The sequence below is a fragment of the Cyrtonyx montezumae genome, unplaced genomic scaffold (assembly GCF_038088225.1).
Source record: "Cyrtonyx montezumae isolate F1298 unplaced genomic scaffold, pur_monq_1.0 scaffold_1, whole genome shotgun sequence".
Lineage (NCBI taxonomy): Eukaryota > Metazoa > Chordata > Aves > Galliformes > Odontophoridae > Cyrtonyx > Cyrtonyx montezumae.
Genome location: NW_027071825.1, coordinates 10,089,877 through 10,116,549, shown reverse-complemented (window position 1 = coordinate 10,116,549; position 26,673 = coordinate 10,089,877). Strand labels below are relative to the sequence as shown.

At 56.4% G+C, this 26,673-nt stretch overlaps 3 protein-coding genes across 4 annotated transcripts; all 3 read left to right on the top strand.

The window, feature by feature from the left end:
- Positions 1-1,962: 1,962 nt before the first annotated feature.
- TIE1 (tyrosine kinase with immunoglobulin like and EGF like domains 1) lies at positions 1,963-13,257 on the top strand. 2 transcript variants are annotated; one of them, XM_065740219.1, is made up of 23 exons: positions 1,963-2,456; positions 2,890-3,177; positions 5,605-5,715; positions 5,829-5,984; positions 6,078-6,209; positions 6,426-6,566; positions 6,684-6,812; positions 7,159-7,304; positions 7,449-7,593; positions 7,832-7,990; positions 8,152-8,289; positions 8,394-8,684; positions 9,995-10,285; positions 10,514-10,707; positions 10,928-11,138; positions 11,297-11,407; positions 11,496-11,686; positions 11,815-11,928; positions 12,076-12,146; positions 12,283-12,323; positions 12,530-12,626; positions 12,835-12,934; positions 13,024-13,257. In XM_065740219.1, the coding sequence occupies exons 1-23, from the start codon at positions 2,363-2,365 to the stop codon at positions 13,093-13,095; spliced, it is 3,423 nt and encodes a 1,140-aa protein (XP_065596291.1). In that variant the 5' UTR covers positions 1,963-2,362; the 3' UTR covers positions 13,096-13,257. The 2 variants fall into 2 exon arrangements, with proteins under 2 accessions (XP_065596291.1, XP_065596282.1); XM_065740210.1 differs by having other exon boundaries at positions 10,514-10,827.
- Positions 13,258-14,185: 928 nt separating this feature from the next.
- On the top strand, positions 14,186-18,613 carry MPL (MPL proto-oncogene, thrombopoietin receptor). The gene is made up of 11 exons (XM_065740230.1): positions 14,186-14,681; positions 16,046-16,172; positions 16,294-16,469; positions 16,603-16,847; positions 16,912-17,068; positions 17,183-17,312; positions 17,395-17,567; positions 17,644-18,012; positions 18,089-18,176; positions 18,257-18,341; positions 18,421-18,613. Exons 1-11 carry the CDS (start codon positions 14,567-14,569, stop codon positions 18,610-18,612), a joined length of 1,857 nt encoding a protein of 618 aa, XP_065596302.1. The 5' UTR covers positions 14,186-14,566; the 3' UTR covers position 18,613.
- Positions 18,614-18,918: 305 nt separating this feature from the next.
- Positions 18,919-23,933, top strand: CDC20 (cell division cycle 20). The gene is made up of 11 exons (XM_065740243.1): positions 18,919-18,958; positions 19,051-19,253; positions 19,614-19,759; positions 20,421-20,517; positions 21,071-21,199; positions 21,446-21,642; positions 22,315-22,409; positions 22,583-22,814; positions 22,983-23,108; positions 23,262-23,379; positions 23,668-23,933. The coding sequence occupies exons 2-11, from the start codon at positions 19,055-19,057 to the stop codon at positions 23,844-23,846; spliced, it is 1,518 nt and encodes a 505-aa protein (XP_065596315.1). The 5' UTR covers positions 18,919-18,958; positions 19,051-19,054; the 3' UTR covers positions 23,847-23,933.
- The last annotated feature ends 2,740 nt before the right edge of the window (positions 23,934-26,673 follow it).

Here is a 26,673-nt window from a genome sequence, read left to right as displayed (position 1 = left end):
GAGAATGCTGCAAGGCCTGCTTTGCAGAGCATCCCCACAAAGTTTGCTTGTTCCACATCAATAATCCCTTTATCACAATGATTCCTCATGTTGGGCTACATTTCACAAAGTGCATCACAGTCTATTGTTCTGCCTTCATGGCTGTGCTGCTGGTGAATGCAGTGCACACTGGCCCTTTCCAACGTGGGTAAGCACGAGATGGCACAACAGCAATTACAGCCCTGAGCGTGACTGACCTCTACCATCAGTAAACTATGGGAAGCAGTTGTTTATTTATGTATTCACCTACCTATCCCCCTTCCTGCAGCTACACTGAGCTCACAGATGAATCCCTGACCTGGAAAGCTTGAAAACAAGCTTTGGATTGACAGGCATAGCAGCACCAACTGCAGGAGGAACCAGCTGTTGTAACTGGCCCTTGTGTTCAGCTTGAGGCAGCCAAGGACATACACTCATCATTTAAATGACAGTTCTGCCCTGGGGTCTCCCAGAGACTGACTCCCTTGCCCACACTCAACCCACCAATCAGGGAAGCAACATCACTAGCTTTTGCGTTATGGCCTGAAGTTACACCGGGAGAGGTTCAGGCTCAGTATCAGGCAGATTTTCTTCTGATGCACTGGCACAGGCTGCCCAGGGAGGTGGTGGGGTCACTGTCCCTGGAGGTATCTCAGAACCGTGGGGGTGTGGCACTGAGGGGTGGGCACGGTGGGTGGGGTGGGGTGGGGTTGGACTGGGTGATTGGAGAGGTCTTTTCCAACCCTAATGATTCCACAATCCTATGGCTTCCTGGGTAAATGCAGGCAGCTTCATGCAGTGCCCATTTTTGGGGGTCTCTCTTCACTCAGGGAGCTGCTGGTGGCAGCATATTGCAGCCAGGTGCTGGAGTGGCATAGCACAGTCCCTGTCCTCTGCCATCACTTTGCACTCCTCGGGGCCCACATGGCCCCAGAGTGCACTGTAAATAGTCGGAAGCGATGAATGGATTTCCCCTTCCTCTCCATGTGCACTTTAGATTTTTGGCCGGATACCGCATGGGCTTGGGACACACCAAAACATGGATCTTTCTCCCCGGCAGCCCAGGCTTTCACATGGGAACAGATTGAAGTGCTGCTTGCAGAGCAGTGTGTGGTCAAGTGGGTGAAATTTGCAGTGATTTCCTCAGGAATACCATGCCCTGCACCCACCTAAGCCCAGCGTGGCCCTACAAGGTCCCTCGGCACACAGTGTGGCTGCAGTCATGACGAGGCCCAGAGCTTTCCCCTGGGTGTAGCCCAAGGACAGGCGGTTTCTGAAACAGGAAAGAGGGAGACAGGCTGGAAGGCGGTCAAGGAAAGCCAGGCTTTCTGCTGCTTCCAGCTTCCTTCCAGACATGTTTACAGCCCTGCAGAGGGATTTTCTCCCCTCAGCAGACGCTGCTCTCCTATCCAGGCTGTCCAGATGTGTTCTGCTGTGAGAGCTCTGCTCAGTCACTGTTGAACTAACCCCTCTACCTCATGATGTGGCACAGTGGCACTGAGGTCCCCACTTTGCTGCCACATAGCCCTACGGGACATGGATGCCAGCACCCAGCTCGGCCATTCTGTGCACGTTGCTTTACCATACTGGCACGTGGAAGTGTGGCAGTAAGCAGAAGGGCAAGGAGCAGCAGTAGGACTTAACTAACTTGATCATCTCTCTACCAGCACTGATTATGGGGGGACATGGGCTGGTGGCCCACCCAGGCTCATAGTGGTGGGGGTATCCTGAGGTGTGCATGGTCTCAGTGCCGTGGGCAGAGCCAGCACGGGTCAGCTCCTGCCTGTGGCTCCTAGAGTCAGGGCTGGCTCTGAACAATGGGTGGAGGGCAGGAAACGCCGCATGGGAAACAGGATTTGGCTCCGCCGCCGCCGCCGCCAGCCACGGCCCCTTGGCCCCTTTCCTTTCCCTGCTCCACAGAGCCCTTCCCATAGCCACAGGGCATACCGAGGCGATGAGGATGCCGCTTCACGGGCAGGATCGGTCCTGAGATCCTAACAGCTGGAGACGAGGAAGGGTCTGGGGTACCACCCAGTCAGGCTGGGGCTCAGCATGGCTGGGGGCACCCTGAGCATACAGTTCTAGCCCCAGGGGAGAGCCCCACTGGGCAGCAAATTTCAGTGGCCACTTTGCCACACAGCTGGGCAGCAGTCGAGAAGGTGGGAACGAAGGCATCGTCCACGCCATGCCCCAGCTATGATCCAGAGAAAGGAGTCCTGGCACCCCTGGATGTCAAGCAGGAGTGCTGGGGCAAGATGGAGAGTGTGGGGCAGGGGTCCTGAGCATCTGCTCATGTGGAGACCGTAGGCAATCACCACCACTGGCTCTGTCACTCGTGGCTGGGATGCGCTGGATATTTTCCTGTGCCAGATTTGGAACACGCTTCAAGGACATGGGACTCCAGTTTTATCTTCTGCTTCTCCTCCCGTGGATGGCAGGTAAATGACTCCTTTCCCTCTGCCCTGTGGGTAAGCCCCTTCTTCAGGGAGGTTTCATAGGACAAGGCAGCTGTGGAGGTGCCAGTGAAGCAGGGACTCAGGAGGGCATAAAGAGAGGAAACATACCTTTGAGATTGGTGGAGTCTTCAGGGCTGAGCTGCCCTGCTCTGTACCCCAGCTCAGGACTGGGGCACAGACAGATCCCAGGAGAAGGAACCTCATCTCACTGCACATTTGGCTTATGCAGTGACCTAAGCCGATGGGGATCTCCAAAAAGAAACTGAAAATGCCCACTGTGCCATCTGACAGGCTGAGGGCAAGAAGGACCTGGAAATGGGGTGAGGTTTGGGTTATGGGGTCTGTCCCTGTGACTGACCTAGAGGAGGCCATGTCCTGGTCCAGCTGTGACATTCCCTCATGTTCCCCTCAACAGGGGCCATCCTGGACATCACCCTCATTGCTAATGTGCAGAGCCTGTCCCATTCCGACTTCTTCCTCTCCTGCATCATGGGTGAGCGTGACGTGAGCTACCTCCAGATTGAGAGGGAGAACAAGATAGTGATGACGCACCCCAAGACAGGTTTCCAAAACTATCGCAACCGCAGCAACTACGTCCAGGCCAGGGGCTTCTCCATGCCTGACCTGGTGGGGATCCTCTACTGCCTGGGGCGCACACCAACAGAGCAGGCCCAGGTGGTCTACGTGCACAACAGCCACAATGGTAAGTGCCTGAGTGGGTTCTGGGGAGCGTGATGTGCAGAACATGAGAGAGGTGATGAACCACCACCATGTCTTGTCTCACTCAAGCACTGAGCATGATTGGCAGCCATTTGGATGTTTGCACAGTGCTGTGGGTTCATCTGTGGCATACAGGAGGTGGCATCAGGTGCAGTGAAGAAGCGTTTTCACCCCATGAGGATATGAGAGGGTTTTTCAGCTGGAGGAGCGTGGCCCAACTCCAAGGGTGCTTTGTGGCTGCCCGCCAGCAGCCCCCACCCCAGGGAGGTGTGTGGGAAGGGCGGCTGCAGGCAGTGGGTGGAGTGGTGCCCACGTGTGGGGCAAGGTCCGGATGGGGGGAAGTCAGAGGAGGGGTGAGATCTGGCAATCATCAGCCAAAAGCAGGGTGCTGTTGGGCAGCGCCAGCCCCAGGTCCCACTGGCAGGTCTGGCTCTGCCCTCCAGCAGGTTCCTGGGGAGGGCAAGGGGAAGCATGGGGTTCATCTCGTGCCCCTGCTCCTCATTAGGGCTATAGAAGCCTAAAGGACATCACCACACCAGGGATAATGCCCAAGCAGACACTGTCCTCAGCACTGCCCTCACTGACTTCACAGCTCTTGAGACTTCACTAAGTTATTAGGACAGCAGTATTCTGTGATAGGTGTTTGCTACTGGATGTTTTCATGGTCTTTCTTAGAAAGTTTTGGCTAAAACAAGACGTCTCCCTGCCCATGTTAACATACAGCTCTATCACAGTGTTTTGAGCTGCTCCAGTATCTCCAGCTGGGGAACAGACTGCGATAAGAACCATGCTGGTGGGGCACAAGCATCCTCCTAGGAACAGCGACTGCCCTCTGTCCTTGGCCAGAGTCTCACACTGAACATGGCAGTGGCCTTATCAGAAACAGAGACAGTTGGTCTGGGCAAACAGGGCGCTGGGAGGCACCAAGGGAGGAGAGCAGAGCACTGGAAAATGGAAAAGCAAGCACAGGGTGTGCAAGGACAGGGTGCACAGACACGTCACTACAAGGGGGGCTTTCCACCCTGATATGGCATTTTTGTCCCCCCATATATTTCAAGGGTGAGGTAGTCACTGGGACCCAGGTCCACTGGCCCAAAGCCCCTACAGGAATCAGAGGTGCCAAAAAAGCTGATGTTGCTCTGTTTAATTTAGACAAGAAATTTGGAAGGAAAAAAAGGGGAAAAAGAAACAAAAAGGTTAAACCTTTACCAGAGGAGTGAGGGCTGTGTAAAGAATCCACGCTGAGTGCTCAAGCGTGTGTTGTATCAGCTCTCACAGTACAGCTGAGTGCTCACAACAGCATGTGTAGGGAATGCTGCCTGAGGACAGTGAGTTCCTCTAACAGGTATGAGAGCACAGGAAGGATTATCAGTTTTAACAGTAAGAAACACAGGAAAAGAAAAAAAAAAGACCAATAAGACCCAGAGAAGCAATTTTAGAAGGGTGTAATCCTGACAAACTGTTTTGTCAGATTGCTGAGCAGAGGTCACAGCAGAAAAAAAATCAAATTCTTTTATTTTTGCATCTGTGAGCACAATAGGGAACTTCAGGAAATCTGTCAGAAGATCTGTCTAAAATTACAGCACTGATAAAAGAAGACAGACAATAAATAGCTTAATCAAGCATTGCCAGGACCTCTCCTTGGCTTGCAGCGGTGCCAGCGGTCAGGCTGCAGGCTGCTGGTGTGCTGCCAGCAGGAGTCAACCTGTGGTTGTTGGAGCTCCTGGTTCTCAGGGTGAGACCTGGTGCTCCACTCAGGGCATCAGACCCCGGCTGCAGCAGTGTGTTTGTGGCTACAAGTGCAGGACCAGGGCCAAAGCTGCAAAACCTGTGGAAGAACAATATCAAGCATGGCAGAATAAATGGATATAAGCTGGCAGGGTGCTGGGCTGCAGGTACCACTGCTCCCACCCAGCACAACCACTTGGGTGTGTGATCTAGCACACTGCAAGGCTCTGGCTGCCAGTGTCTGAGTGTGCCCTCTTTTGTGTCATTGCTGGCACGCCCAGGGCTTGGTTTCCCAGTCTTTAACATATTTATAGCCTGGCTTAGGCTCAAAGCTGTGCCCAGGCTGACTCACAGTATGAAAGTTCATCACTGCTGCATATTACAACGCCTGGGAAATCGGTTAATGATGTCTGAGTGCTCTGCTACGGCCAGGCACGGACACAGGTCCTGCACCTTGCCTACACAACTCCCAGTCTGGCAGCAAGCAGCATCTCACGCTGTCTTATCTCCCCATCCTGTGCTGGGACAGCGCAGGACACCTCAGCCCTGGGTGCCATCCCTGGCTCCTCTGCTGGAGGTGTGTGGATGGAGATGTGCATGGTCCTGGTGTCCCCACGGAGAGGTGTGTTAGGGCTGCATATCGGGGAGGCTCATCCAGCCACATCCTCCTTCCCTTCGGCAGCTCACCTCTTCCCGGTGAAGGCCACGCAGTCTGTGAATGTCGGCGAGCCGGCCACCTTCTCTGCCAGAGTCCTCAGGAGGAAAGAGACAGACGTCATGTGGAAAAGAAATGGCAAGTGGTTTCACAGCCGGGCTGCCTGCTCTGCACCGGCCCCACTCCCTGCCGCCCTCACTCCCCCACTCCGGGGCACAGCGGTCCCCAGGTCACCCCCTGTCCCCACGCAGGTACCTACTACCAGACCACGGACCGCGGCGAGGTGCGGGGTGACCTTTTCACTCTGACGCTCCCAAACGTCAGCGTGACTGAAAACGGCGTCTACAGTGCCACGTTCATGGGAGACAGCCCTCTGTGGAGTGCCTTCTACAGGCTGATCGTCAGAGGTGAGCGGGGCGGGGGAAGCTGCGCTCCGTTGTCCCCTCCCATCTCGTGGGGACACGGCCCGGTGCCACCGCACGCCTCTGCTCTCCCTGCAGCGTGCGCTGCTAAGAAGTGGGGTCCGTCCTGCGAGAAGGACTGTCCTGACTGCCTGAATGGGGGCATCTGCCATGACCACGTCGGTGAATGCATCTGTCCTCCTGGTTTCACGGGCACTCGCTGTGAGAGAGGTAGGTCCAGCGGCTGCCTCTGCCCCGTGGGGACGAGCTGCGTCCCACTGCGCTACAAGATCTTGTCACCATGGCCAGAAACTGACAGCACCCGCAGCATCTGCCCATCCCCAGCGCCCTCTGCTTCTGTCGCCTTGGCAGGACCAGCACTGGGGTGGGAGCTCCTTGGCTGCTGGGCATGGTGCTGTGGGGCTCCATGAAGCACTTGTTTTCCAGCCTGCCGGGAAGGCCAGTTTGGGCGCAACTGCCAGGAGACGTGCCAGAGAGCCCAGGGCTGCAGAGGGCTGAGCTTCTGCCTGCCCGACCCCTACGGCTGCTCCTGTGCCTCAGGGTGGAGCGGTTCCCGCTGCAACCAAGGTACGGGGACGTGGGCAGAATCCTGCCTTGCCTGCTGGCTTGAGCACCGGCACAGGATGAGAATGTGCACCCGCACAGTGTGGTGAGGGATTGCAGTGGACTCTTCTCTTCCCACAGCCTGTCCCCCGGGATACTACGGCCCTGACTGCGCCCTGATGTGTGCCTGCCGGAACGGGGGCAGCTGCAACCGCTTCAGTGGCTGCGTCTGCCCCACAGGCTGGCATGGGCAACACTGTGAGAAGTCAGGTGAGGCTGGCACAAGGCCACAGTGGGGCTCTGACCCCTGTGTGTAGGCTCCAGCTCCTTCCTCATTAAAGGGAGCTGATACCCATCTCCACAGCCAGGTAGGCAGCCTGTTTTGCTGATGAAAATAGCCCCTGGCTCCATAGAAAACATGGTGCTGCAAGGGGGAGAGTATTCTGGTTTTCCCAAACAAGCTGTGCCAAAGAGCATTCCTGAGCCTGGAGTGTGGGGTGGGATTTGAGCTGCGCCTCAGTACTCAGACATGACCCCTAGCACTGGGAAATATCTGAACATCCTTTGTGAACAGGGATATGTGGGAGCAGCCCTAATGCTGATTTCTCCACACTAGACCACTTCCCCCAGATCATCAAACTGGCCTCGGAGCTGGAGTTCAACCTGGGCTCAGAGCCCATCATCAGCTGCGTGGCCACTGGCAACCCACTGCCCGCAAGCGATGGCGTGGAGCTGCGCAAGGCTGATGGCACCCTGCTCAAGGTATCTCACAAGCCACTCCCCACAGCCCTGTGTTTTCACCCCACTCCCATCCTTTGGCACTGTCCCTGCACCTAACTTGCAGGATCCCCAACATGGTGGGTGACAACTCCACCACGGAGGCTAATAGCACCTCTGTGCCCACAGCTGGTCAAAGCCATCATAGAGTCCGGGCAGATCACGTGTGAGTTTCAGGTGCAGCATCTGACAAAGGCTGACGCAGGGCTCTGGGAGTGCCGAGTCTCTACAACTGGGGGCCAGGACAGCCGGAAAGTCAAGGTCAACATCCGAGGTGAGGAAAGAACTGGGGGTGCTGGATCACTGTGTGGCAATGAGACCCCCCACAAGCAGACTACATGCCACTCATCTTGTGTCACAGAGGGAGCAGTCAGATTTGAGTGGTGATAAAACAGTTGTTGGGGTCCTCCCTTACCTGACAAAGCTGGAAGGAGCCAAGAAAATGTAGATGTCCTTACTCCAATCCTGGTTGCTCCCAGTCCAACTGATATCATTCCTTCCTTCATCCCCAGTGCCACCAGCACCCTTGAACCCCCCCCGGCTGCTGGCCAAGCAGAGCCGCCAGCTGGTGGTGTCACCCGTGGACTGCTTCTCTGGTGATGGACCCATTGTCTCTGTAAAGCTGCTCTACAAGCCGAAGGATGATGCCTCAGTGTGGTCATCCATTGTGGGTACGTGGCTGTAAGGATGGTGGGGGACACAGGTAGGATCCAGTGAGGAGCCTGGGGTGTGCAGAGATCTCCATCTCGCTCAGCCAGACCCTCTGTGGTGACACCAGGAGGATACTGGTGATGGGCTGGGGGTATGGATTTGTTATGTCCTCTTGTAACAGTTGATAACAGTGAGAACATCACTCTCATGAACCTCCGGCCGGTGACTGCCTACGTTGTCAAGGTGCAGCTGAGCCGACCAGGGGATGGTGGTGAGGGCAGCAAGGGACCTGAGGCTGTCATGGTTACTGAGTGCCTAGGTGTGTCCCCATCCCCTTACTCTGAACTTCTCCATGTATGGTGCAAGGTCTACCAAGCCTCAGCCCTGACAAGCACTGAGGTTTCACTTTCTGTTTGTTCACAGAGCCCACAGTCAAGCCTGTGATCGAAGGTTGGTCCATTGAGGAGAAAAACACCCTTCATGTCAACTGGAAATTACCAAGTAACCATGAGCCTGCGCATGGGTTCATCGTCCATCTCTTTGACTCTGCAAAACAACTGGTCTGCAGAAAGAACATCACATCCATTTCTGTGCTCTCTGCCCACATTGGAGGCCTGGAGTTCAACAAGGAATATGGGTTGGAGGTGCTAGTGTACCACTGCACCAGCCTGGGCCCCCCCTCTGATCTCTACAAGGTTATGATCAACAGCAAAGGTGGGTAACGTGGGGCTAGGGTGGGGGGCTGGTTGCTCTGGAGCATGGGGGACTTCAGGAGTCATTCCCCATATGCACCTCATGGAGAATGAGAGAGAACTGTGAAATCATAGAATCATAGAATCTTCTGAACTGGAAGGGACCCTTAGAGGCTGTCTAGTCCAACTCCCCTGCAGTGAACAAGGACACCTACAGCTCGATCAGTTCTCAGAGACCCATCCAGCCTGACCATGAGAGACTCCAAGGACGAGGCTTCCACACCATTCTGGGCAACCTGTTCCAGTGCCTTGCCACCATACTGTAAAATCATTAATCCTTATATTCAATCTAAATCTCCCCTCTTTTAGTTTGAAACATTTTCCCCTTGTCCTGTCACGACAGACCCTACGAAGACTCTGCCCCCTGCTTATGCCCCTCCTTTAAAAGGAGGGGGTGAAAAAGATAACCAGGCTTTAGAAAAGAGAAAAGGAAAAACAAATAATCTAGGGAATTCTAATAATAAACTGGTGATAAATGTAGGAGCAACCACCCCTGGGTTTGGCTGGTCCTGTATCCCAGCTCTGTTAGACCACAGTCATTTGTGGGTAGATGCAGATACATGGCAAAATGGGTCCTCATACTCTCACTAGATCCTACAGCCTCCAGCATTAAGCAGCTGAGAAACATCCTGAATGTGGCATTCGGGCCATGATGCACGATGACCAAAAATAGATTTGTCCTTCATGCCCACACCCGTGCCCTATCACACTTGTCTACACTTGTTGCCTTTATAGTACTCAGTAGTAAGAAGTCTCTCAATACAATTGCATTTTGTGCAAAACAGAAAGTTGCTTCCCTTTGTTTGCATTAGCCCTGGTAATTTCACTGGATGGCCACATCCTGTCAGTCTGGCCAACCTTTCTGGTAGACCAAGGGGAAGCAGAGCACAAGGTGTGTGGCTCCAGTGAGGTTGAGTGAAGTCTGGTACATGCTGGGAGGGCTGTTAGGAGTCAGGTCTGCAGGATGTCACGCCTCCTCTGCTCTGTAATTTCAGAGCTTTGAGTAACTGTGGGATGTGTGCTTTAGGATGTGGAGAAGGCTTGGAACAGGAAGTGGGAATGATAAGATGCTGGAGAAACATGTGTCTGTGTTCACCTGCTGACATCACACAAGCACAGGCAGAGGGTCTGTAGAGGTCCCTCAAGCCTGGCACAGCTCTGATTACCGTCTCTGTTGACAGGAGTTGGAGGGTGCTTGTTCTCCCATCATCGCTCAGACTCTGCAGCATCAGGAGCCCTGTGCTGGTACTGATGCTCGTCTTCTCTTCTCAGGGCCTTCCTCCCCACGGTCGCTCTCAGCAGAGTCTGTGTCTGACACAGCCATCAGGCTCTACTGGCAGGTCCCCGAGTACCCCAATGGGGGCATCACCAAGTACATTGTGGAGCTGCAGCAGGTGGGGGGGACCAGCGAGCCCCAGTGGATCGACACTGACAATGGCGCTGAGACCACCAAGACCGTCGGAGGCCTTAATGCCAGCACCACCTACCAGTTTCGTGTTCGGGCCAACTCCCACGTCCCAGGGGAGTGGAGCCAGCTGGTGAAAGCCAAGACCCTGGGGGATGGTGAGTGGGGAGTCCCTGCAGGCCCACATCTGCGCCCAGCCCCTCAGTGGGTGTCTCACCTCTGCAGCCTATGCACTATCAACTTCACCTCATGGCACTGTGAGCCATGGCTGGGCTGTGGTGTCTGCAAGGGCTTCTGGTGTGCCGAGGCAGGGCTGAGGTCTTGGTGCTCAGCTACCCATGCAGCTCCAAGCAGAGCTCAGCCATGGACTACCTTCTTTTCGGCAGGAGCACTGAGTGTGCCACCCAGCCTGGGCAGCCAGAGCACCGAGCAATCTGGAGTAGACCAGCAGCTGCTCTTGGCCATCATTGGCTCAGTGTCCGTCACCTGCCTCACCATCCTCTTTGCCCTCCTGGCACTTTTTCTCATCAAGAAGAACTTTTTCCACCGGCGCCGCACCTTCACATACCAGTCTGGCTCGGTGAGTGCTGCCTGCCCTCCCAGGACAGTGTCCCCAGCTCCCCACGTCCCAGCCCGATCCAGATCACGCTCCATAGCCTCCAGTCCGGATGCAGCCAGACCTCACCTCCACACAGAGAGGGTGCGGAGCCCACCCTTGCCCATAATGCCTGCCCTGTTGGCACCGCCGTGGGGCAGAGGGGTGCCTGGTGCCTCTAACCTCACCTGCTCCCCTCTTGCAGGGAGAAGAGACCATTCTGCAGTTCAACTCGGGGACCCTGACCCTAACACGCCGGCCCAAGCCACAACCTGAACCCCTCAGCTACCCAATCCTCGAGTGGGAGGATATCAAGTTTGAGGATATGATTGGGGAAGGGAACTTCGGGCAGGTCATCAGGGCCATGATCAAAAAAGATGGCTTGAAAATGAATGCAGCCATCAAGATGCTGAAGGGTGAGTGTTGCAATGGGGCAGGCAGGATGGAAGTAGGTGGTGGGATGTGGTGGGGATGAGGTCACATCCTGAGCAGCACTTTGGGCTGAGAAGGGGCAGGAGCTGTCTGTGGAGGACTGGTGGAAAGGTCCAGGTGTGCCTCTCTGCTTTGCTTCCAGAGTTCGCTTCAGAGAATGACCACCGGGACTTCGCCGGAGAGTTGGAGGTGCTGTGCAAGCTGGGCCATCACCCCAACATAATCAACTTGCTGGGTGCCTGTGAGAACAAGGGTGAGGGCTGTCCCATTCTCCCCACTGGCTATTCCTATTGCCCTTTTCTGTGGACAGCCTCATGGACCCTGCCTCTTCCTGCCCACAGGTTACCTGTACATTGCCATTGAATATGCCCCCTATGGAAACCTCCTTGACTTCCTCCGCAAAAGCCGAGTCCTGGAGACCGACCCAGCCTTTGCCAAGGAGCACGGCACTGCGTCCACCCTCACCTCCCAGCAGCTCCTCCAGTTTGCTTCAGACGTGGCTAAAGGGATGCAGTACCTGAGCGAGAAGCAGGTATGTCCCTAGGCACACAGGGTTGGGGTGTGCTCCCCTCTTTGGAGCAGCCTCCCCCTATCTCCATTTCAAGCCCCAGCTCTCAGTTTGACTCTGGCCAGCCGTCACTCACTACTGTCCTCTCTCAGTTCATTCACAGGGACCTGGCAGCCAGGAACATCCTGGTGGGAGAAAACCTGGCCTCCAAGATTGCGGACTTCGGCCTCTCCAGGGGGGAGGAGGTCTATGTAAAGAAGACAATGGTGAGGGAGGAGCTAGGGGACTCCATGGAGCCTTTATGGATGCGGAGGGCAGGATCCCCCAGCAGTGGGAAATCAGCTGGAAGACAGCTGCACTATCCTCCCTCCTTCCTTGGGCTGTCCCCTGAGGGTCACCCTCTGTTTCCCCAGGGCCGCTTGCCAGTTCGCTGGATGGCCATCGAGTCCCTCAACTACAGCGTGTACACCACCAAGAGCGATGTGTAAGTCCACAGACAGCGAGGCTGGGACACAGACACAGCCACCATCGTCCCAGTTTCACCAGTAACCCCTTCAGCTTGTCCCCCTCCTCATGAGTGGGATACGGCTGCCCCATCACAGCCTAACTTACTATTTCAGGTGGTCCTTTGGTGTCCTGCTCTGGGAGATCGTCAGCTTGGGTAAGGCTCATCTTTTGTCCCCTCCACCCACTCAGGTCCCTGCAGGTCCTCCTGCAGCTCCACAGGGGACAACCCAGAGGAGCAGTGGCCTCAGGGAGACCCCCTGAACACTGCCTCAGGGAGAGGGTGAACGTCACTGCATGATGTCAGGGGGATGAGGGCACTTCATGCCCCCACCACAACCACATGTGTGTATGTGGCTGCAGGGGGGACGCCGTATTGCGGGATGACGTGTGCTGAGCTCTACGAGAAGCTGCCCCAGGGCTATCGCATGGAGAAACCCCGCAACTGTGACGATGAGGTGTAAGTTGGCAGAGTGACCTGCATCCCCCTACTACCCATGGGGGTTCTCGATGGCTTCTGGCAGCCAAACCTGGTCCCCTGTGCACCACAATTGGAAGAGCCCCTCACCTTCTTCCCCATGCTTTTTCCTCCTGCCCACACCTCCCCATCTCCCGCAAGCAGCTTTTCTGCCCACCCCACCTCCCCCACACACACTCTCTGCCCCTAGGTACGAGCTGATGCGGCAGTGCTGGCGTGACCGTCCCTACGAGCGCCCGCCCTTCGCCCAGATCTCCATGCAGCTCATCCGCATGTTGGAGGCCAGGAAGGTGAGTGGCCATGTGGCCAGCCATCCCCATAGGACCCCACTGAGGGCACCCCAGCATCTCCCCTGCTCCCGACTTGTGTTCCCGTGCAGGCATATGTGAACATGGCCCTGTTTGAGAACTTCACCTATGCAGGGATCGATGCCACCGCTGAGGAGGCCTGAGGCTGCACCCAGCTCCATGCAGCTCTCACCAGCTTGTGGCCCTGTGGCAGAGGGGCAATGCCAGCCCCCAGCCTGCCAGGACACTGCTGTGGGGGCTACCTGCCACCCCTGCCCTGCAGGTGACTGTGGTTGAACAACAGTGGCCCCTCTGGAGAGCATCCTCCCTGTAGCAAGACTGCGCTGTGCCCTTCCAGCTGCCTCCTGATGCATGCTGGCTGGGGGACACGTGGAGGCAGCCCCAAAGGACAAATGCCAGCTGCATGCCCTACACAGTGTCTGCAGTAGACAGAAAGGCCTAGCCCCCAGGAGCTGGGGATGCTGCTGCCCAGCGCCCAATGCCCTGGCAGGACACAAACAGACAAACTGCAGGGTGAGAGGTGGAAGTGGAGACCTGGCAGCTCCCTGCCCTGCGCTTCTCAGCATCACTCCAGCATGGGATGCAGCAGCCCCAGTGCAGAAGGAAGGATGTGCACAACCTCCAGCTCAGCACTGCCCCTTGGAACTCAATGGCTATGTTTTATGGTCAATAAACACTGTACAATGGACAGCTGGCTCCGGTGGAGGGATGTGGAGCTGCTGCACCACTGCTCTTCTGGAGGATGTGCCCAATCCCCAGCCTGTCTCCATGGGGTGTTGTATGTGACCCCACATTAAGGCATTTGTCTTCCTGGGAAACAGCCTCTTTTCCCCAGATCCCATTTGAAATACATCATTACCATTTCAGTTTCCCATTCTGGACTCCAGTGCTACTTGGCAGCTGCAGCCATCAATGAGCATCCTCTGCTCCACCACTGAAGTTGCCAGTGAAGCAGTGACAGGGACCGGTTGCACCGGTGTGCCACCACCTCTGCACCTCCCTGCTGAGCTGTGAATGGCACACGGGGTGGCCATGCTGAACCAAAGGTTTTGTGCTTGTTGCCTGCAAAGCCCCATCACCAGATAGAGAAGGAAGTGGGACTGGTTTGAAAAAAACAGTGAGACAAACTGGTGCTGGCTGTTCCCCCCTTCCCCTCCATGCCCCCAGGGTGGCAATGCTGTGGGGCAGAGTGATGCCAACCTGCTTGGCACAGCAGGGCAGCACGGAGCAGCACAGAGTGAGATGGAGCCATAGTATCCATCCCACACCCTGAGCTCTCACATGTCACCGAGGGCGCAAGTGTCCCCAAGTCCCACGGTCTGCCCAGCCCATAGAAGGGGCCTCCCTGCTTCCTCAGTGGCTGTTTTTCTTCCCACCCCATGCCGCGAGCCACAAGGGCAGGACGTGCTGCCTATCTGATGGGAGCAGTCTCTCTTGGCACTGGCTGCTGCTGGAGGGGCCGCAACACAGTGGTTTTGGGCACAGGGAAGTGCTGGTGATGGGGTGAGGGTAGCCTCTAGCCAGGCTTCCTGAGCTGCACAGCCTACACTTCCCAGATAAAGGTATCACCCCGCAGAGCTGGGGCAGCAGCCAGGGCTCTGGGAACTGCCAAGCATGACAGGCTGGATGGCAGCCTGCCTGCACCACGGCTGGCTGCCCGCTCTGCTCACTGCCGCCCTGCTGAGCCGGCACAGCCCTGCCTCGGACCCCGAGCCAGTGACATCCCAAGGTAGGTCCTGGGGTCATCGCTCCCCCACGGGTGGATCACAGGGAGCTGCGCCCTGCAGCAGCCAGGGAGGTGTGGGGTGGGAGAGGCGGCTCCAGGAGGATGCGTTTGGTCACGCATGGGGCACTCCAAGGTGCCTGCAGCAAAGGGGTGCCCTGCTGCAGCTGCCAGCCACCAGTTTGTGGTGGCAGCCCTCAGCCTCTTGGCTTCATGCTGCTCCTGCATGTAACAGCAGCACTGCCCAGCTTGGTGCCACCTTATCGCCCAATGAGTTCTTTCCATCCAGCCCCAAGCCAGCCCCAGCGGGGTCACTGATGCTTTAAGCCCATTCCTTAGGCCATTTCACTCTTTCTATAACACTATATAAAGCATTAACTGGACAAAACCTTTGATCTCATGCTCCTCTTTTCACGCTCATGCAGGATCTGTGGTCAGACTGCTACAGCGGGCACAGGGGCATCCTTTAAGTCACCCCTACAAGGGAGGAAAGGAGGCTTTGGGCTCACCCTCTGCTTCTGTACTCAGAGGTCACTGCTACAGTGCCAGAGTAATGCCCGAACTTGCTTCATGCCCACTGCAGAGCTGTGCCACGAGAATGCTATGGGAACCCACAGGTCACAGCCAGAGCAGGGGCACCCAGGTCCCTGTGCCACCCAAGGGCTGGGCAGGGGACAGTGCCAGGGAAGGTCAGGAGAGGCTGGGGTGGCTGGGGGTGCAAAAAGGGAAGGGCAGGTAGGAGAGAGCGGGCTGTGGTCTGTGGGCAGGACATGTGGCTGGGCAGGAAGGTGATGCCATCTGGGAAAGAAGGAACAAGGCTAGGGGTCAGGGCAAGGTGAGGGGCAGGGAGAGCAAGGGGACACCTGTCAGATATGTGGGGACTGTGGCATTCCTATGCTCGCTCCTTTGACCCGGGTTGGGATCAGCCAGCAGCACAACAGTGAGGTGTGATGCTCCAGTTCACCCCTGCAACAACAAGAAGACCAGCGTGCTGGGGGGGGGAGGGGATGAAGATCAGAGACCCCCCAGCAGACCCCATTTGTTGCCATGCAGCCCCCCCATGCCCAAGACCTCACACCCCACGCCAGCCCCAGGCCCTTGCCTCTCCCCAGGGCACCGCTCTCCTTATCGCACTTCCATGTGCCTTCCGGAGTGAGCCGAGCCGGGGTGCTTCCCGCTGATCTCCAGAGCCCCTCTGACCGCAGGGCTATTTTGGGATATTTGTTTGTCCCAAGGACCCCGTGTGCTGGGGAGGGGGAGTAGTGGTGACGTGTGCATCCCTCCCTCCGTGCTGGTGGGGGGGTTGGGCAGGAGGGGCCACGCAAGGGGTGAGGCAGCCAGGGGCTCCTCCACGCCTGCCCTCCCATCAGATGCCACGCTGCTGGCAGAGGTGCCCGAGGACATCCTCTGCTTCTCCCGCTCCTTTGAGGATCTCACGTGTTTCTGGGATGAGGAGGAGGAGAGCGGAATGCTCCACTTCTACTACTGGTACAGCAGGTAGAGCCAGCAGGGATGTGGGAAGGAGCTGTGACACTAAGCTCCTGCTGCCATGCCTGGATCCCCTTCCTCCAGCTGGTCCCAGGCTCGGGGTGCTGGAGGACCCCCAATTGTTCCTCAGGGATGCACCCACCAGGTGTGCAGTCTCCGTGCTGCGCTGTGGGGCCAGAGGGACGCGGCACATCTGCGTGTTCCCCAGCCAGGACGTGCGGCTCTTCATCCAGCTCCACGTCCTCGTCCTGGACACTGCCACCAACCGGACCAGGCACAGGAGGGAGCTCAGCGTGGATGCGGTGGGTGAGTCCCTCCCGTGGCACAGCCCTAATCCCTACACGCACCTACGTGCCCCTTCCTCTTCCCACCCACCACTGGCAGCATCTGGGCCTCGTGGCTGCTGCAGCACTGAGGATGCCCCAACGCACTCCCGCAGGTCTCATTGCCCCACCGGTGAACATCAGTGCCCGCTGGGCCGGAGCCACAGGGCAGCTCCGTGTGTCGTGGCAGCCACCGCTTGCCGACTACCCCAACTTCTTCCTCTACGAGGTGTGCTACCACCCCGTGACCCCCACAGTGACACCCCGTGGCACAGCACCCGGAGACAACCCCATCCATCCCACCAGCAGAGCCCACCCACCCACGGCCAGAGGAGCTGCAGCCTCCCTGGGAGCAGGGCAGGTATGTAAAGGGGCTGCGGGATTCAGGGCCCGTGGCAGCCCCCAACCCTCACCGCTCTCTGCAGGGGCTGGTGCAGGCCGATACATGGGTGGTTCTCCGGGACCTGCAGCCGGGGGTTAAGTACCACATCCAGGTGCGCAGCAAGCCTGATGGCACCTCCATGGATGGTGTCTGGGGGCCCTGGTCACAGGTGGTGGCTGCAGAGACACCCCACTCTTCTGGTGAGAGGCTGCCTGTCCCTGCTGCTGGGGGCTGCTGAGTGCCTGCAGCCAGGAGTTGGGTTTTAGGGGTCTGAGAGGAAGCAGTCCACTCTGCCCTGGCTCTCACCTGCTCAGGGGACATCGGGCTGCACTGCAGCACCCCCGACCTGCAGAGCGTGCGCTGCGTGTGGAGCTGGGACCCCGCAGAGCACCACAGCACCCACGAGCTCTTCTACCAGGCATCTCCGAGTGGAGCTGGCACGAGGTAAAGGGCACAGCAGTGACATGGAGCCGTGCCCCAAAGCAGAGAGCGAGGGCAGCAGGGTGACTGGCTGCCTGCCATGCAGGGAGGACACATGGCAGCAGTGTGAGGAAGCCAGCACGGGGACACAGGGCAGCCACGCCTGCACCTTCCAGCCCACGGCCGGCAGCCCCATCGCCGTCCTGGTGAACGTCACTCGGCTCCGCGGGCCGCCCGTGCTCAGCTACTTCAAGGAGCCCTTCTGGCTGCACCAGGCCGGTGAGTGCCTGCACTGCGCGGCCCTCGCTCGGGGCGGGATCCCGTCCCACGGCGGTGACACGTCCCCATCCCACAGTGCTCACGGAGGCCCCGCGGCACGTGCAGGCGACGGCGGCACGGGGCCGGCTCAGCTTGCAGTGGCTGCCGCCCCTGGAGGCGCTGGCGGAGCAACTGGAGTACCAGATCCGCTACGCCGCGGACGACAGCCCCGACTGGAAGGTGATGCAGGGGCTGGCACGGGGCGGCCACGGGCCCCGCACAGCCCCAGCTCAGCCCCGCCCTCAGGTGCTGCAGGTCCCGCGGGCGGCTCGGAAGGAAGTGCTGGACCTCCGGCCCGGCGCCCGCTACCGTGCCCAGGTGAGGGCGCAGCCCGGCGGGCAGCGGTACCGGGGCAGCTGGAGCGCGTGGTCCCAGCCCGTCGCGGTCGATGTCGCGGCTGAGGCGGGTAAGGGCCGGGCCGGGGGCACGCAGGAGGGACGAGGAGAATCGTCCGGCTCTGCAGAACCGCTCCTCCGCCGCAGGTTGGGTGATCCCAAGCGTGACGGTGGCACCGCTGATCTTCACGGGCGTGCTGCTGGGGCTGCGGTGCACCTTCCCCTCGCTGTACAGGTAAGGCCGTGCCGCAGGTGGCGGGCTATACGGGGCCGGCCGGCCGCCCGCGACGCCCTGCTGCCCTCTCATCTCAGCAGCGTGAAGCAGAGGCTGTGGCCGCCGGTCCCCGACCTGCACCGCGCCCTGGGCACCTTCCTGCAGGACAGCCCCAAGCAGGGCCAGGTGAGCGCCGGGCCGGGCCGTCTCCGGCTGTCTCGCAGCTCCGGGGCCGCCTCGAGCGCATCCCCTCTGCCCTCCCCAGCCCAGCGCCTCCTACAAGCAGCCTCCGGAGGACGCCGTGCTGCCCTGCCTGCTGGAGGTGCTGCCTGGACCTCGCGGCGAGCCGGGGGACCCTCCGCCAGAGCCGGCAGCCAGCCGCCCGGCGCCCGGCACGGACATCGCCAACCACTCCTACTTGCTGATGGGCGGCTGGGAGCCGCGCGGAGTGCCCTGAGCCCCTTTCCTCCTTTCTCCCCCCCGGGATATAAAATACGGATCAACCACGCCGTCTCCTCGCTCCTTCGCACCGCCCCGCGGCCCCATCCCCGGCGCCGATAACTCCCCACGCGACCTCCACCGCCTCCCACTGCCGGCACCCGGCCACGGAAGCCCCGCCCCACTCTGCAGCTCAGCCAATCGCGGCGCGGCTGCGCGGAGTCGCCATGGCAACGCGCGGCTGTTTCTATTTGAAGCGACCAATGGGAAGGGAGGCCGCGCGGGGTTTAAAAGCCGAAGTGACGGAAGTGAGGGGGCGCTACGTGAGGCTGAGCGGGGACGGGGAGGTGCGGTGTGGCGGGGCGGTAAGGCCGGGGGGGGGAGGAAGGGGAAGGGGGGCTTAACGGGGGGCAAGCCGTGCCTGGCAGCGGCCGCTGACCCGGCGGGCTGCCCGCAGCGCCATGGCGCACTTCGTGTTCGAGGCGGACCTGCACGGGTTGCTGAAGCTGGACACGCCGATCCCCAACGCTCCTCCCGCGCGGTGGCAGCGTAAGGCCAAGGAGAGCGCCGGGCCGGGCCCCAGCCCCGCCGCCAGCATGTCGCCCATGAAGCCGGCCAACCGCTCGTACAGCGGCAGCAAGACGCCGTCCAAGACCCCCGGTGAGCGGCGGTGCCCGGCAGCGGGCGGGACGGGGGAGCCGTCCGGAGCCGATCCGTCCTCGCGGGCGGGCGGAGCTCCGCGCCGGGGTCGGGGGAACGGCTGTCCCCCTCCTGCTGTGGATCGCGTGGGAGGGCCGAGCGCGTTGTCAGCTCCCGCTCCTGTGAGCCGCCGTGCTGCTGATATCGCCGCGGCTGTTCCCGGGGAGGCATTGGGGGGGGCAGGAATGGCTGTGTGCTCTTTGCTGTAGGCTGAGCTGCTGACCAGCCTCGTGGAGACCGTGTTCGTTTTGCTTTGGAAGTTTGTTGAATGCAGACCTGCCCGGTATCTCGAAAACGGTATTTATGTGTGTGTGAACGCAGGCAAATCTGGATCCAAAGTCCAGAGCACCCCGACGAAAGCTGGTGGGGACCGCTACATTCCCAACCGCAGCACTATGCAGATGGAAATGGCCAATTTCCTCCTGACCAAAGAAAACGACCCTGCTGAAAATTCCCCTACCAAGAAGGTGAGCACAGTACTGAGGTTAGTATGATGACCATCACTGAATACCTCATCCTTCATGAATCATCACAGAGAAGCGGACTCTAAAAGCAGGCATAGGAATGAGGGTCCCCACCACCTCTGCTTCTGGTGCTGGGCCTTCAGGAGCCTGCAAGTGCAGCCAGTGTGCAGCCTGCGTGCATGGGCCTGAGCACAGCTGCTCTGTAGAGGTATTTATTTCCTTAAGCACAGGTTTCTACTCTGGCCTGGGCAGCTTCTGATAGCAGAACTTGGGGTGTTGGACTTCACGATCTCCAGAGGTCCTTTCCAACCCCTATAATTCTGTCATTACTGAGACTTATAAGTAGAGAAGGTTACAGAGACCAGTGCTGTGAGCCTGAGCACAGTGAAACTGCTGGCAGTAGCTACTCTAGGACAATCTCTGCACGGGGAGCAATTCTGGGATGTGTACATAGTACTCTGAAATGTGTTTATGAGGCATTTGGTCCCTTGTGGCTACAGCTTTCTGCACTGGTGATGAGGCACTGAATTTGCCTCTTCTCTGTATGGAAATACAGAGCTGGCTGTATGCAGCTGAATCCCACAGTGCAACCTAACTGTCTTTACCAACTTGTTTAAGGGTAGTGTTTCAAATGAGTCTTGCTGATGGCGGTTTGTTTTTTTAGGAGCAACAGAAATCCTGGGCAGTGAATCTTAATGGCTTTGATGTAGAAGAGGCTAAGATTCTCCGCCTCAGTGGAAAGCCACAGAATGCTCCAGAAGGTAGGATGCAGGGTCTGTGTGAGGAACTTGGCTAGAGGTGTGTCTGGGGAACTGCAACACATGTGGCCCTATTTCTGGAGAGATCAGCTGGCTGCATCTCAGAGTTCTTTGCACACTGGAATCTTTCTCCCAGGCTTCCTGAAGTTCAGGGGTTGGCAAACAGCTGACCTTGTTTGTGTGGGGTTTCTTGTGATTTTTTTTTTAATGGAGGTTGGGCTATGCCTGCTAGATGTTAACTTGTAGCGCAGATAATGTATATTCCTGAAGCCTGCTTGTAAAAGCTTCAAACTCCTGGGGCAAGAAAGTGTGTAGCAATGGTTGCTAAACATAGTAGAATGCAGAAAATTAAATGTTGGTCAGTTAAACACGTTCTCCTAAATCGGGGAATAGGAACCCACTCAGATTAAGCAGTTAATGCTGTCAGCGATGCTGTAACGCTGTGCTCTTCTGCTCAGATCTCTCATTCAGGACTTCATCCTAACTGAAGGGGTTTTCTAGTTGGGTGAACGCTCAGGAGGAAGCAGGATATCAAAGCTTGTTTCTCTGCATGCAGGCTATCAGAATAACCTGAAAGTGCTCTACAGCCAGAAGACTACACCTGCTTCCAGTAGGAAGCATGGTAGATACATTCCCTCAATGCCAGACCGGATCCTGGATGCACCGGAGATTCGTAATGACTATTGTGAGTAGGCTGCAGTGTCGAGACCATTTTGCAATGGGGTGCAATGCTTAGGTCAGTGTGGTCTGGTGTACTGAAACTCTCTAATTGGGCTGTTTCAGTTTTTCATGCACCCAGACTGGCAGTGACCACTTCTGGAGTGTTCCTGCACTGCTTGATAGTCCGAAGCACTGTGTGGGTGGCTTGAAGATGTGGGTGGGGCTCTGCATGTAAGTACTGTGTGAGCTGCACTGCTCTTCCAAATTGTAGATCTGAATCTCATTGACTGGAGCTCTCAGAACTTCCTGGCAGTGGCTCTGGACAACTGTGTCTATTTGTGGAATCACTCTTCTGGGGAAATAATCCAGTTGCTGCAGATAGAGAATTCAGATGATTATGTATCCTCTGTGTCGTGGATTAAAGAAGGGAACTACCTTGCTGTTGGCACAAGGAATGCTGAGGTCCAGGTGAGTGCAGTAAAGCAAGAGGTGTTGTCAAAGGATTGCTGGAGCTGTGGGGCCTTGGAACAAACTCTTGGCTAGCACAGGAAAGATACAGTGTGTCCTGACTTGTCTTTACTCCAGGAGAGAGGAGTGTTCTAGGACCTGTTACAGTTAATTGAGTTGCTGCCCACCCTGGGAGTGGTGGGATGAAGTGGATGACTTGTGATAGAGGCCTGTAAAGATCTTCTCACTAGCATGCTGCTCTGTCAGAGAGCAGTACTGTCTGAAGGCGCTCCTGCGCTCACAACATAATTAGGTAGCACAAACTCTAAATTTTAAAATTTTAACAGCTTTGTCATCTACTGCTGCTCCCCAAAAGTTTCTAAGTGACCCTCCCTGCAGTCTTGTGACTATTTGTGGTTACAGCCTCTGTCCTGTGATGTTGAGGGTGCTAAGGTTAGTGTGAGGTGGATGTGTCCTCATCCAGCTCTGGTCAGTGACAAACTGCAGAGTAGCAGGGCAGACTTTAGGGATTTTCTGATGTACAGAACAAAGCTTTTCCAGACATGAGAAATTAATTGCTTTTCCCATAATGAGAAGGTCAAAGGCCAGAGCCTGTGCAGTAAAGTTTCCTGGCAAAGCAACAGTGCTGCTGTTCCTTACCCTCCGAAGAACATAACACTCTTGCCTCTCTAGCTATGGGACATACAGCAGCAGAAGCGTCTCCGAAATATGACCAGCCATTCTTCTCGTGTGGGGTCCCTCAGCTGGAACAGCTACATTCTCTCCAGGTAAAGCTGGGGGTGAAGCAGTATCTAACTGCTGGACGCGGTACTGTAGATTATGGGGAGCCTGTAGGAGCTTCTCTCTTGGTTCACAGCTTCTCAAAAGTCAGCTTTGCAATAGCACAAAAAGAGCTTTTGATGAACATATGCTGTTCTGACACTGAACCTCCCCTCTGCAGTGGGTCACGAACCGGCCACATCCACCACCACGATGTCAGGGTGGCTGAGCACCATGTGGCCACTCTTACAGGCCACACACAGGAGGTGTGCGGGCTCAAGTGGTCTCCAGATGGTCGCTACCTGGCTAGTGGTGGCAATGACAACCTGGTGAACATCTGGCCATCTATCCAGGGAGACAGCGGCGATTTCACTCCTGTACAGACCTTCACACAGCACCAGGGTGCTGTCAAGGTGAGTGCAGGTCTGCTGTGGGTGCATGTCTGTGTGAAAGCACTTGCTGTAGGCCCTGCCTTGTGGAAGGGGAGGCTGCCCTGGAGCTGCTGTGGCCTGAGCTTTGGGATGGGCAGTAGGGAACAAGTTGCCTTTTGTGCCTCTTAAAATGAACTGTTTTTTCCGCAGGCTGTGGCATGGTGTCCATGGCAGTCAAATGTTCTAGCCACTGGAGGTGGAACCAGTGACAGGCATATCCGCATCTGGAATGTTTGTTCTGGTGCCTGTCTCAGTGCTGTTGATGCCCACTCCCAGGTGAGACAAAGATCCTGGTTATAAATCACTTCTGGCAGGACACCGCACACCTGATGGCTCCTGAGGCCTGGGCCCTTGGGAAGGGGCTCGTCCTTACTGCTGAGCATCAGCATAAGGAGCTTGTATCCTCATGGCATTTCTGCCTCTTCCCAGGTCTGTTCTATCCTGTGGTCAACAACCTACAAGGAGTTCATTTCAGGCCATGGCTTTGCACAGAATCAGCTAGTGATATGGAAGTACCCAACAATGGCCAAGGTCACTGAACTTCGAGGTAAGCTGGGCTCTTTGCCTGGGGAAGGGAAAGCTGAAAGCAGATAAAATCTTCAGCTTAAAATCTGGTGCTTATCAAACCTGAAGTAATAAAAGTTATTGTCCAGGGACATCCTCTAGAATGCTGAAGTGTTCCAAATTATGCCTAGGATGTGACTTCATAAGGTCTCAGTATGTTTTAGGGGCAATGATGCAGGCTGTTGAAGACAGAAGTGCAAAAAGCGGGGGTTTGGGGGAAAGCCATGGCTGTGTTTAGAACCAGCACAGCCCTGACTGTGTGCTTCCTCAGGTCACACTGCCCGAGTCCTGAACCTGACCATGAGCCCGGATGGTGTCACAGTAGCATCGGCAGCTGCTGATGAAACACTGCGGCTTTGGCGCTGTTTTGAGATGGATCCCATAAAGAAGAAGGAAAAAGAGAAGGCAAACAGTGCCAAAAGCAGCATCATCCACCAGGGCATCCGCTAAGTGCACAGGGTTGGTGTTGTGGGAAGCTGGGAAATGGGCTTATACACTGTACAGTATTTTAAATGTTAATAAACAGCTTTAATTTGCCTTTGCCTTTTAAAGCTGAGGGAAAAGAATGCCATCTGTGGCTTAGATCACCAAGAAACTTCCCTGAGGTTTGTTTTCAGGCTGAGCTATTTCTAGGGCCAGCTTGCAATGTGGGGTTCACCACTGGCAACGGTAGCTCTTCTCAAAGTGAAGTTCAGGCCTAGCCTGTGCCTGTTAAAAACTCTCTTCAATCCTTCTTCTAGTAAAGACACAAGGCAAATATCCCACTCCCTCTGACCATGTTAGCTTTCTTAAACCAGAAGGACGCAGTGGCCTAGCCTGCTATGGCTGGATTCTGGCTCTCAATAGAGAAATTGAACTGTTAGTGTCCCTATTTAGCTCTTGCTGTCTAACCATGTCCAGTGCTCTTCAAGTTACTTTTAGAAGGATGAGTGCTAGAGGCTGCTTAACTCCCTCCTCTTCCAGCCCTTACTGCAATATGTCTAACTGCCCCTCTCCCTGCCCTCCACCCTTGCAGTGCTTGTAGGAGATACCTGGTATGCCTCCTCTAGCTAGCTCCTGCAGGTGAGCAAAGGCTGCTTTGGCTCCAGCACAGCCTGGGGTGGTTTGGGGAAAGCCTAAAGAACTGCACAGCTCTGATTAAGATCTTAGCCTATGCAAAGTAGCTTAACAAAGCCTGTGCAATGCACAGCCTGCTTTCACCTTCCTTTTAGGATAGTATCATGCTGTACCAGGCTCCAACCACTTCTGCCAATTAAGCAGACAGAAGCTTTCACAGGTGGGGACAGGTGGTAGCATTGTGTGCGCTGTACCAAAGGCATCCACTGTGTTAGTCCACACCCAGTAGAAGAAGGCTGCACACAATGCTGGCAAAAGTGAGTATGGTATTGCTGCAGAAGGATGAAGGGGAGGCAGACAGGCACAGCTGAGCATAACAGTGACCCTTGTGCAATCCCCTCATCTCCTGGAAGAGCAAAGGAAGTCCAGGGGCAGATGGGGTCAAATGGAAAGCTCAGGGCAGCAACTGAATCCTACAAGGAAGAACAAGATTCTTCCCCTGCCTGTGCTGTTGCTTTTAAGAGCCTCTCCCCCTGCCCAAGTGATGGAAGTTAAGGTGAGTTTGCTGCTCTGTGGCTTCCACCACTAAGCCTCACATCATGCTCCTGGCTCTAAAAAGAGAGCCTTGCATGCCTGAAAGCTAGTGTAGTTTTTCCACCTACTCCCAAGCAATAGCGGTTTATCTTCCTCATGGCTTGGCTTGCCTGTGTCCTTAGCACATACCCCCAGAAAGTTTTGCTTTTTTTTTTTTTTTTTTTACATGGCTCTTGAAAGTCCCCTGAGCATTACTGGAAAAAGATGGGATTACAGTGATCTTCCCTTGGCCCCTACACTGGTCCTGCTGCCCTGGAGAGAAGGAGGGAGCTGGGCTCACACAGCAAGCCCAGCAACTGCCATATAGGGTGTAAATGCCGTTTGGAAGAGCCTGCCCCCAACAGGGAATAAGTGACTAAGCTCCACAGCCCACCCCTGGAAAGATCACAAGCTAGTAAGAACAATTGGAGGAAGGGCAAGCAGAATGCACAGAGGGAACAGCCCTCTTTTAGAACAGCAAGTGTAACTGGTTTAAACTCCTGTTACTATTTTGGGCAAAAACTAAGACAGTCCTTGCTTCAGTTAAAAGCCAGCTAGGAGAAGCAGGGAGGGAAAAGGAGGCTAAACAATGGCACAACTCCATCTCAGCTGGCTTGCCTCCTGCTCAAGCTGTGAACCCTGAGCTGAAATCCCACCACTTCAGGAAGGACAAGAATTCTCCTGTCAGTCCCTACCCGCCAGAGCAGCAGCAGCAAGAATAGGGAAGAACATTTACCCAGGGCACCAGCCTGGTTTTCCTCCTAACCCACATGCAGTGAAGCAACGCAGAAACAACTGAGCTCTCACCCCCCCCCAAGCTGAGCTGCAGGGCTTTGTCTAGGCTAGGCTTCCACTAAAGCCCTCCCACACCACAATCAAATCTGCAGTGAAACTCACCTTCTGGAGGCCTGCTGGGTTCACGCATTCTTCCTTGCCACACAAGCTGGCTGGCTACCCACCCCAGTTCCCAGGCTTGAGTCAGCACTCAGCCCTGACCTTCCCACTCTGCACAAGGTGATGGGGGAAGGCAGCACCGACCATCCTGAATAAAAGGCGAATTATTTCAACTGGTGGAAGGAAGCAGCACCCAGATGGGAAAGATGTGCTGCTGTAGCAGGAGCAAGAAAGCAGCAGCAGAAACTATCCTCAGTCCAGCTTGAAATGCTTTTCTTCAGAGACCAGCTCTCAGAGATAGCAACAGTTTTAAGCAGATTCCTTTCCCTCCCCCTCAGAACGCATCTGGCTGGCCTCTGTGCTGTTTTCCCCATCACCTGGGTTTCCAATGTCCCTAATCCCCACTCCACCCCACTTCTGCACTGAAGCCAGGACAGCATTTCTGAAAAGCAGCTGCAGCTTCTCCTGGCCCTGGTCCCAACCCACACCTCTGTTCCACCCCAGCCATTCTTTAACAGGGTGGAGCCACTTTCACAACAGGAGCCTTGACACATTTCCTGCCCTGAGCACCCCCCTACCAAAGCACTTGGAAACAATCTGCCATCTGCTTCATCAGCAGAGTACAGCCCTCTCCCCACCAGCACAAACCTGCCTCACCAGCTGCTTCTCCCAGCCCTGCCTCCAAACCACTGGGCAGGACCAAGCAGCTGGAACAGCTTCACAGCAAGCCAGGAAAGCAAAGAGGGCAGAGCCA